The following is an 11,519-nucleotide window of genomic DNA, read 5'->3' on the forward strand; positions in this document are numbered from 1 at the left end:
CATAATAAATATAATCGGTACAATGCATTATATGTTATTGTCATCTCTTGTAATAAATGATAATTAATTAGTTATAGTAGGAAATTATGTGTCTAAGGGAAGATAATTCGTACAGTGAGAAAAATAGCCTTCTCTTATTTCGTAAGAGATCATCCCTTAGCTAAGGGAAGACAAGCTTCTCTCTCTTCATTCTCTCTCCTCCAACTAAGCAAAAATCTGACGTGGCATCCGTAAGAGAAGGTTGACATCACCCCATTGTACGTGCCCTAACCGCAAGTAGCTAATAGGGAGGAACGAGAATAAATACGTCTGAATCAGCTTGCGATCTATTCAAGTCGCAAGAAAAATAAGGTTCAATCAGCTGCTGATCCGCAAGATCGAGCAGAAAAAGAAACGTGGCATGCATGGGGTGTCTCCGATCCACATGGATCTGAGGAATATTTCAGCGTACCCTAGTGGATTGACGGGGCTTGGCCCATCCAAAACCAGTCTACCGAACATTGTATGAAGTGTTTCAGGGTGTTATATAGCGTTGGCCTGAAAAAAAAAACATCTCAAAACCTTTGAATTCCTGCCTGCCGAACGAGGCCTTAGGGTGGGGCACGCCCCACCCGTTCACCCTGTTGGCTCCACCCACCCTAAAGCTAATTTGGCTAAGAAATAACAAAACCGACTAAATAAATATCGCACACACATACACGATGACACACACACCCGAAACACAACTTGTTCATAATCTCTCTCTCTCTCTCTAGAAGAAGAAGAAGAAGAAGAAGAAGAAGAAGAAGAAGAAGAAGGAAGAGGAAGAGGAAGAGGAAGAGGAAGAGATTAATCTGATCGTCATCATCAAGTCAAAACATACATCCCCGATCATGGCCATCCTTTTCATCAGGCTTATATAGGTTGCGACTCTTGTTGCCAAGAAGATAACTTTCGGGTTGATGGATGTGTTAAGTCTTCCGTGAATAATTAATAACTACAAGAAAATACATGTATTATTTTGATGCAGAAGAGGGATACAACCTCCATTTCAAAGAACACATACACAGGCAGCAGACTGGATAAATATCGCACAAACGCGACGATACGCACACCCAAAACACAACTTATTAATTCATTCATCGTGCCTCTCTCTAGAGGAAGAGGAGATCGATCTCATCGTCATCAACTACCACCGGCAGGCCGTGGCTCCGCCGTCGTCGATCTCAGACCTGCTTGGCCTCGATGCGGCCGAGGCGGATGCCGTTGACGTAGTCCCTGGGGCTGTGCGAGGCGAGGCCAGGGACGATGAGCCCGGACGCGCGGTACAGCAGCGAGACGGGGCCCTCGCGGTAGTCCTTGCCGGCCCTGACCCAGAGGAAGGCGCCCTTCACCAGGTCCCCCAGCGCGTTCCCGTACATGGACAGCAGGAACCTCGGGTCGAAGTAGTTGGGGTTGGGCGCGTCGCCGGGGAGCACCTTGCCGTCGTACCAGCCGTCGTAGTAGATGCAGGTGCCGCCGTGCGCGAACTCCGCGATCAGCGGGATGTCGAACGGCACCCGCGGCACGACGTCGTAGCGGTACACGATCCGGTAGTACGTCGCCGCCACCTTCGCCACCTCGGCGGCGAGGTACTTGACGAACGTGTCGTCGCCGACCCGGGGCTGCCCGTAGGTCTGCACGGTGTCGAGCCGGGCGAGGATGTCCGTCTCCTTGTGCATTGCGAGGATCGCCGGGAAGACGGCAGCCAGCGCGCCGCCGAGGCTGTGGCCTGTGATCACGAGCCGGGACGCCGGGTGCTTCTTCAGCTGCTCGCGGATCACCTCTCGGAGCTTGTAGTAGGCGATGGTCTTGCCGATCGGGGCGGCGCCGTTGGGGGCGTCCTTGGGGAAGGCGCGGCTGGCGTCCTTGCCGTCCTCCTCCTGGAGGCCGAGCGCCTTGAGGAAGCCGGCGTGGACGTGGCCCATGGCGCCCATGCCCAACCACGACAGGTTCACGTCCGTCGACCAGTCCTGCATGTTGAACGGCTCCGTGCCGCGGAACGCCACCACCACCACGTTCGCGTCCTCGGGGCGGTCCGTGAACACGAACGCCTGCGTCGTCTCCTCCTTCAAGAACTCTGCATCCACCAACATACAGATTAATAATAAGCTTAACGATCTCTTGATTAATTTCGTGCTAGCTTAATTAGCTTGCTACTTACTGTTCCAGCCGTTGTAGAACCCAACGAAATTAAACTGCAAATCACAAAAAATAATAGTACGTTAGATTAGATTGATATGCATAGATATGTAAACAGACAACTCGTGTGTCAGAATAAGCAGATGCCAATAGTATTTTTCTCAGATTTGCTAATTCTAAGTATCCAGAGACAATTGAATCTACTTTTTAATTCTTGTTGGTCTATATATAAGATGCGCATGAACCGCAAGTAGATTGTCACATCTACAGTATTTCAGTATTTGGATGATGTTAACCGTCTAAGGGCATGTACAACAATCCACCGTAAGCTGTCTGTAAGCGATTACACGTAGGATTTTTGATCAAAGTGGTGGAGACAGAGGAAAGAGTGAGAGAAGCAGCCTGTCTGTAGAATTACCGACGATCTGTAGCCCCTAAAAATCGCTTGCTGCCGCTCGTGGGAGATGCTTTCGGTGCCTTGAGCGTGACCACCAGGTCAGCACATGCCGTGAGCCCTTCAGATGCATCCGTTGTCGCCGTCCTGGTCACCGGGAGCGTTCCTGTCGTGCACGCTTTCCTGCCGCTCGTTCTCGCTCTCCGGATGCTCGTGCTCGTTCTCCGGACGCTTGTGCCCCTTGTCAGCAGAGTTGTTGTCCGTCCGCACAGCCTCGTCGTCCCTCAACGTCCCGGAGTTGGGCTGAGGTCGTGTGCCGTTCGTCGTCGCCGGCAACATCGCCACCAAACCCCTCTCAAAGGTGTCGTGACGAGTTCATTGCCAACGCCAGTTTCGACTCTCGCTTTCAGTGCCAGTTTGTCTTGATGCGCATGGAGCTCGCTCAGTTGGTGGCTAACCGTATCGAGGAGGCGTGTTGCCCACTTCGTGAGGAGGTGGCAAGTCTCAAGTTGTTGTTGGCAAGTGTTGGTGTTTCTTTGGAGGCGACGGAGGCGTGTTCTTCTGGTGGGCAGGAAGTCGCCACCGTGCAGGCTTTGTTTCCTCTTGGTTCCGCTGAGCTGAAGTCATCGGTGGTTGAGATCATGCCAGGGCTACATGAGTTGTGTGGGGATTCTTCTGTGGTGCCCGAGCTCCTCGAGTTGAGTGATGTGGTGGTTTTACCTCCGTCCGTCGAGGAGGTGAGGTTCGACTCGCACGAGATTTCGGTCACGCCTTCTCCGTCGAGTCATGCACTTGGCTTTGACAAGGGTGGTGTTGTTGATGTTGATGTCCCTCTCTCGCCAGATGGCGAGATCGACGGGCATGTGGTTCCTACTAGTGATGGGGTTGCTAAGTCAGGTACGTTGGCAACAGTGCAAGGCTCTGTCATCGCCCGAGAGGTTTGCGATTTCCTCGCCACCTTGGCTGCTGCCTATCCTGAATGCGCGGTTGATTGATGGGTGCCCCCAATGTCATGGCATGCCTATATTAACGCGGCGTTGGAGTGTGGTGTTTTGGAGTTCGTTCATGTGGCCTGGATATCCATTTTGCTGGCTAGAGCGTGTGTCCCTGTTGTTCAGGTCTTTGTTACGTTGGGTTTGTGTGGGGTTGGTCATGTTGTAGGTTTTTGCTCGGTTTTCTCCTAAAAACTGAGCACACTCTTCTTAATTAATATATGAGGCAAAGCTTTTGCCTCCATTTCAAAAATCGCTTGCTGCAGACAGGCTTCTACCGTTGTACCGATTGCGTCTACAAAAGCTGCAACTGCCTCCTTTCTTGGCGGATCCAGACCTCGCCGAAGTTGTTTCTGGAGCCCAATGAATGTGGGACACTAGGAGTCGATGAAGACCTTCTGGACGTCACCGTCGCTGGCGGAGAAGGGATCCTCCTTCCTCCATGCCCATCGTGCCACAGACGAGGTGCTCACTTTGTTGACGCCGCCGTCGCGCTCAAGAGATTGCTATTTACGATCAGCTGCCAGGATCAGAACGACGCAGACGTACTTCACCCTGCTTGTGAAATTCGGCTACCTCGCGAGGATGTGCTTGTTGTGTTTTGTTGGGCAGCATATATCAATGATTAGAGGAGTAGATAGCTCGGGTGATTGGATTCTATGAAGGATTATTGCAAGACTTCTGATGACATGTGCAGAATTGGGACCGATGCTATGGTAACCGCCTACCATCACCTCTCCAGACAATCTAGTGTATGAGGTGTCTGTTGTATGTACCGTCTAGATGTGATGTGGCAAAGTTTTGCAGACGACTACCGTGTACCGTCTAAACCATTGCACATGCCCTAAGTCCATTGAGATGTTACATGCATGAAAAAAAAAACATGCATGTGTACTTGTCCCAATATGATTGATGTACGTCCTAGAACATTTGCTGCCCCACATTCCCCGCAAAACTAGCTAAGCTAGTCCACTTGTACACATTCTCATCATTTGATTCGTCCACTTGTATCTCACTTGTCTCCACGTGTTTTTTATTAATCCTTCAAAGATGTCATGTGTAGTTATATACTGTGGTGATTATATATTTCTACAGTATCACTGTGGATCATTTTTATGTGTGTGATTACCTTCCAGACATTGTTGACCACGTTCTCGACGAAGGCGGCGTTCTCGTAGGCGATCTTGGCCGCCATGACGGTGATCTCGAGGATCAGGTACGTCCGCACGATGAGGGGCGTCCCGTCCGTCACGTACCCGCTCTCCAGGTCGGCGACCTCGCCGGAGACCAGGACGTTGAGCACCTGTAGCTGCCTCATGTCGCCGGCGGACGTCTCCGGCGCCGGTTTCAGCTCCGTCCGCCCGTCAATCATGCCGATCATCGTCCGGAAGTTCGCAGCGTCGCGCCGCGGGATCACCAGCTTAACTGCATATCACCCCCATGCCAAATTCAGATTTGGTAGTAGTAGTGTTGGTATCATGCATGGCGTGCTCCGTTTGATTTAATGACAAGTACGGCCAGGTTATCAAATCATGGTTGGTACTTGGTACTTTGGTACAAGGTGCCAAATTCTAGCAACGCTGTAGCTGCGACCTGCTGCGTTAACAAAACTCTACTTGATAATGACAGTGCTGTAGCGTGCATATGCATGTACATTCAAGCGATTTCCGTGGCAGACACGTGCATGCAAATTAATGTGGATATATGGCATGCGGGGATTAGGAGACAAAAACTTGAAAGGTAAAAACAAAAACCGAGATAATGCATGGAAAACATGCGAAGAGATCTGGTGGCATGTTAAACTCCCTTCAAATACATGCATGATGTTTTACACATGCATGTACTATGTTGTCAATATGATTATTAGCAGAATTTTAAAATTATCGAACGAAGAGATTTGGAGGTCTATGGAAGCACAAGCCAAATTGAAATACCTAAAGTTTAACGCCATGGTTTTATGTGTATGATTATTAGACATAACACAAGTGTGGCACATGATTAAATTAACACAAATGCACCGTAAAAATAACCATACAGAAGAAATATGAGGATCACACAAGCACAAACACACACCCATATTGCGCATGTTGTAAGACCAAAATAAAAAAAAACCAGAAAAGAAATTAGTGCAAAATAATAATGCACATATGTAAGCTTTGCATACGGTTAAATCAAGTTAGCACATAGATGAAATACACATAATTTGTTAAATTAACACCCCTTAAAACACCACATAAGTAGAAAATGTAAAGAGGAAACAATTGGGGGGGGGGGGGGAGAGAGATCATACATGTAATCGTTCTGTCTGTCGTCCTTGTACACAAACTTACCTGGGACAGTCACACTACGGGAGAGCTCCAGTCTGCCGACGGCCGCCAGCCGTCAGCACAGCAAAAAAGGCCGTCGGCACAGGCTGTGCCGACGGTGACCGTCGGCGTAGCTTCGTCGGCATAGTTCCGGTCGGGGACTGCCCGATCACCGTCGGCACAGACTGGCCGTCGGCACAGATTGTTGTGCCGACGGTATAACCGTCGGCATAGTATTTCAAAATTTTCAATTTTTTTTCAAAAAAAGATTAAAAAATATTTGAAAAAATATTTTTTTTATTTTTTTTTCAATTTTCTTCTTATTCTTTTTTACTTGTTAATCTTTCACAATCACACTTACACTTAGTACATCTAATCTTAGGTGAAATTGCACTTGTATTCAAACTTCCCAGTTGGTCACCCATCCTCACACTACTCCTGCCCTAGCACGCTTAACTTCTTGGTTCTCTTCGGATGAGCTTCCATGAAAGAAATGACACCCTTGTTGTTAATACTACCATATCAATCATATTAACCCTTTGACCGTGCTGCCACATCTCTATATTTTTGAATTCTAAACAATTACTTAAGTAAACAACAATGAATATATATAAATAATAATAATATAGAATTTGAAAAACAATTAAATGATTTAATTTTTATCTTTTTATTTAATATGGAATAATTAATATCAGTAAATACGAATTTGGCAAATAATATGTCTAAATTGATCAGAAAAATAAGAGGAATACAAATATGACATCCATATCATATTTTGAACCTACAATTTAATTTACCCAAAAATTATGAGCAATAGATCAAGTACCTCTAGTTTAAATCTGGTTGACTTTATCGAAAATGAGGTGGGAAACGGCCTCGGCATGGCATAGTTTGCCGAAATGAGGTCATATTTGTCCCGCCGAATCCGCCGGAAACTGACCGGATTTGAACTAGGGCTCAACTATCCGTCGCTCTAGAAATTCCGGAAAAAATGTTTTTAGTTCTACGACGCATCATTATATGTGCTAATTTTTGTCCGTTTAATTTTTTCGCGAATGGGTGCACCCACACGCCCGGTACGGCGATACCGCAGGTCCCGAGGGGCTGTTTTGGCCAGATGGCAATTTGAGCGAAGTCAAAAAATCTCACGGAGCCGCGTAGCGTCATTTTATATGTCATAGTAACTATTACGAGGTTTGTCAAAATTGGGATGTGGCACATATTTTGGAAAACCCTTCACGAAAAGAGCTATCACGTCCGGAGTTCTATGGATTTCAGAGGAAATGAGGTGGAAACAGCCTCGACATGGCATAATTTTCCGAAACGAGGTCATATTTGGCACGTGTGTGGGCCCTAGGATGGTAAGCAATACCCCGGACGCGGATTTCTAATCCGACCCACGAGCGACCATTTTTTCATTTTTGGCGTGTGTGAAAGCCATGAAACCTCGAACATTATAGCTCATTTATAAGAGAATTTATTTAGGTATTTGAAATATTCCATTTTTGATATTTTTCTATGATAGATCTTGTTTTTCTGCAAAATTTGATATATTATACTTATTTTTCTCAGTTAGAATGATTTAGTTATGCTTTTTTGAAGACTGCCGTTGAGAAATAGGAAAAAGCTATGCCGACGGTTTAACCGTCGGCACAGTTCTGTAGTGGAAAAAAAGAAAAAAAAGTTGTGCCGACGGCCAGACCGGTACCGTGCCGACGGCCGAACCGTGCCGACGGTGACCGTCGGCACCTCCAGCCTGTACCGACGGCCAATTTAACGCCGACGGTCATCCTCGTCGCCGCGCTCCGGAGGCTACTGTGCCGACGGCCCCGACATTTGGCCGTCGGCACATCGCCTGGCCGTCGGCGTACGGCAATTCTCCCGTAGTGTCATTATCCTGGCATGTCTCGTTCAATATACGTTTCCGTCATTCTCAGCTTGTTGGTCCATTACCCATTTATACTTACATATACTACGTAGTTAGACGTTTGTAATTAGCTAGTTAAACCAATTTTAAGTCGATCATCTCAGTTTGGGCTTATGTACATATATGCAGATCTTCATCTCAGTTTTTGTAGGCCCTCATTTCAAGTAGATCATGCATATGAGTTGATTAAGACATAACCGCGTATAAGTATATGTGCATACTATATTCGTGGATACGTACATCTGACGATGTTCCATAGGATGCCGAGCAGGCCTCCGTTCAGCGCGACGAAGTTGAGGAGGAACTCGACGAGGATGCCGACCCACTTGGCTGGCGTGTATATGGAGGCGAGCACCTTCTGGATGATCTCGGTGAGCTTGACGAAGATGTCGCCGGGTGTGATGCCGATGTCTCGGGCCGTCTCGTCGCCGACGTCGACGAAGGCGTAGCTGGTGATGGGCCGCCGCAGGATCATCATCGACAGGATGTCGAAGAGCCGCACCTTCTCGGACCGAATGATCAGCTTCTCCTCCCCCATCTTGGGACGTCCAGCAGCAGCTTTACCGGCTGCCGCCATGCTCGCTGGCCGGTGAGTGTGCTAGCTAGCTAGCTCAGCTTAGCAGACTTAGCTACGTGGTGTGTGCGTGAGTGGCACAGTGGGCGATCGATCAGCTCAAGGCACACTGCTACGCCGTGGAGAAGGGTGCCTTTTATAGGGCTTTGGAGGGAGACAGACGGAACCGGGCCAGGGCTGGGTTGGGCTGGGCTTGGTGCTGAATGATTGATTGGCTAGGGTTAGATGGGTAGCTAGGGTTTTGCTTACGTGGGTAGGGCCGGTTCATGCATGCTAGCTCGCGCGCTGCATGAGCCTGAGCGTGCATCACATGGCTCGATCCATCCCCGCCGGCCACTGTTTTTACCAGTTGTCGGGACAAGCAGCACTTTCTACTGACTTTGGTCCTAAGGCAAAATATATTTTCCAGTAAACATACATGTATGAAGTCTTTACATTTCACACGCCCTTTTTCATCATGTCTGCCCAAGTTAAAAGTCTAGTTTGTGCACAAATATGTACAGTCATATAGATCTCCAATTATCAAAAGATCATTGGTTTGGACATAGGGGTGTAAATATCCAATATCCAAATATCATTGTTTTGAACATATATAGGGTTTAGTCAAATGCTGGATTTAGCTACCGGTGTTCTTTTCCGATAATTTTATACATAGATGGCATATATACTTTTGAATCACATGGCACATCAGTAGTATTTCCGAGGAAATTAACCACTTTCGTACTATTAATTTTTATTTAAGAGTATACTATATAAGTGCTATATACAGGTTTAAGATCTAAGTCGGTTTAGAGCATGAAGCTACTCTAGTAAAAAAAAAAATCGAATAGGAGGATAACACCCCGTGCATCCATTGATGCACACACCGCCATATATTATTCATTTTCAGAACTAGCAGCCAAACAAAGTCATCCGAAAAAGAAAAGCTCGGATTGTATGCCTCGCGGCAGTAACTTCACTAGACACTACTAAGCGTATGTTACAAGACTTGAAGCAAACAAAAAGTACACAACTCTTAGGCCAAGCCTCAAGAAGAAATACCACTAGTACCACCTCGCTTCAAATAACGGCCACATCACCTCTCTTTTTTGCGGGAATCAGAAGATAGTATTAAGCATCCGATCTTACAGAAAGGTCCAGAAAAGACACAAAACAACAGAATAGTCCTGCTGGACCTCGACGGCACCGACGAAAACAAAGGCTGTCGGTGGCGCGCTGCTTCCGCCGCCGCACAACGCCTTGGACAGGAGGCAGTCCCTGGCAGACGGGAAGTCTCCGAGCACCAGATCCGGAGATCCTTCCACCTGGAACGTCGCCATCATCGTGGTTGACTTCAACACCATCTTCTTCTTCATCTTCACAAGCCAGATCCACCGCCTACCAAGATCCGGGGGGAGCTTGACGAGCTTGGCTGATCCGACGATCAGCGAGTTTGAGGAAGTCGACTGCCACGCGCCAGAACTCCGGGGAACGCCAACGCCGGAGAGGAGACGAGCCGACACCAAACACCGCACCACCAGCACCTCCACCTCTATAGCGCCGCCGTCCGGAACCCTACCGAGCCCTATACTATGTATAGGCCAGGATCCGTGGATTCCCCAACCTCCCGTCGCCGGAGGGGCCGCCGGAGGCGGAGGAATCCACGAATCGCCGGCGACTGAGGTGGGACGACGGGGAGCTCTACAAATCGCCTCTCTCGCACTGTAGACAGGGGAGAGGTGCGGTCCAAGTCGCTTTTGGCCACATCACCTTTGATCTAGCAAAAAATGCATGACTTGACACCTCCGCCAGAGTCACGGTGCAAAGCATCTGCTAGCAGCAGTATGACTTAACACCTCCTTATGAGACGTCATGCGTACAGCTTGTCAACGAAAACATGACTTAATGCCTTTAAAGAGACATTGTGTGTAAAACCTATCGGGCCGGAACGAACCTGGTCTCATGGTGGAGGGCATGTCCAATACCGCCGCCAACCTCGGAAAGACCATCAACATCTCGAGACCCAGTCGCCACGTTGTCTACATGAGCACTATAAATCTTTATCGAACGACATGTTTCAAAGAAACTCAGATATTTGTTGTTTTGCAACTTTTCCTAGACGATAATTTCATCGTATTTGGTGTGCTAGATGTCTTTCCAAAGAAGATTAACGATGCAATTTCTTAGTTGACGGTGTCTTCCAATTTAAGTAGATCCACATGTATCAAGCTGGATGATTTTTTGATTAATCTTGATTGACAACTAGGAGTATATTTTATGGAGCTTGTCCGTATATATATAGTCACACTAACTTTCTAGGTAAGCCAGATGGGACGAATCAAGTAATAACTGTAGGTCGTTTGTCGGTAATCGCCCCTGACGCTACAAAGCGACCCATTCCAAGTGGTTTTCTATGCACAATGTCGATCGCTCGTATCTGGTTTCTTGTATGAATTTGGATAGGTTGGAGTAATAGTGCTTTCAGAAAATGTTTTGCGTGTGTGTATAGGAAAGGACTAGCAGCGTGAGCTAGACTGTTCCAGCATGTCGTCTCGTCGGATGGTAACATCTCTATCTCACGATTCACACGAGCGCAGCTTGTTATAATATTTTTTTGTTTGATTGAGAGCTTGTTATAATATTGTCATGCTCAAGATAATTGCAATCCAGCAGGTGAATATCTCGTGAGTCTTGGTTAATGGGGTGCCCGCCAGGAAAATTGTACATGTTCGTGGCCTGAGACAGGGACATGCCTTATCTCCGAAGCTTTTTGTGATCGCAATGAAAGTTGTGACATTGGTTACATGCAGGACAGCAGAGTATGGGCTATTGTCACCTATCAGCAACGCTACCAACATGGAGAAGCTGTCGATCTACGCCGATGAATGTGGCGTGCTGTTCGTGAAGCCAACTTTCTTAGACGTAATCCGGTGAGGAAATGTTTGAATGTTTTTGGACATGCTTCAGTCTGCAGTACCCTATCAAGAATTTTCCAATAAAATATCTCGGCCTTCAGTTAGCTTTGTGTCCTCTCACTAAGGCGCATTGGCAACCGATGCTTGATGCCTCTGAACATATCGTACCCGCGTGGTAGCGAGGGAAGATCGCACGCCCGGGAAGGCTGGTCCTCGTCCAGGCAGTCATGGCGGCATGACTAGTACATCACGTGCTGGTCACCATGTGCCAG

At 47.6% G+C, this 11,519-nt stretch overlaps 1 protein-coding gene across 1 annotated transcript; it reads right to left on the minus strand.

Annotated features, from left to right (window-relative positions):
• Positions 1 to 977: 977 nt before the first annotated feature.
• On the minus strand, positions 978 to 8,445 carry LOC124708441 (triacylglycerol lipase OBL1-like). The gene is made up of 4 exons (XM_047240121.1): positions 8,020 to 8,445; positions 4,676 to 4,971; positions 2,183 to 2,216; positions 978 to 2,098 (listed from the first exon to the last, which is right to left on the minus strand). The coding sequence occupies exons 1-4, from the start codon at positions 8,354 to 8,356 to the stop codon at positions 1,206 to 1,208; spliced, it is 1,560 nt and encodes a 519-aa protein (XP_047096077.1). The 5' UTR covers positions 8,357 to 8,445; the 3' UTR covers positions 978 to 1,205.
• Between the last annotated feature and the right edge of the window lie 3,074 nt (positions 8,446 to 11,519).

Source organism: Lolium rigidum, chromosome 4 (genome assembly GCF_022539505.1).
Source record: "Lolium rigidum isolate FL_2022 chromosome 4, APGP_CSIRO_Lrig_0.1, whole genome shotgun sequence".
Classification (NCBI taxonomy): domain Eukaryota; kingdom Viridiplantae; phylum Streptophyta; class Magnoliopsida; order Poales; family Poaceae; genus Lolium; species Lolium rigidum.

Excerpts from the sequence above, each read along its gene's own strand:
- LOC124708441 (XM_047240121.1), bottom strand. The coding sequence starts at position 8,356 with ATGGCGGCAGCCGGTAAAGCTGCTGCTGGACGTCCCAAGATGGGGGAG. Across the intron at positions 4,972-8,019 it reads CCTATGGAACATCGTCAGAT|TTAAGCTGGTGATCCCGCGG; the intron begins GTACGTATCCAC and ends GGTGATATGCAG. Across the intron at positions 2,217-4,675 it reads TGGTCAACAATGTCTGGAAG|TTTAATTTCGTTGGGTTCTA; the intron begins GTAATCACACAC and ends TGTGATTTGCAG.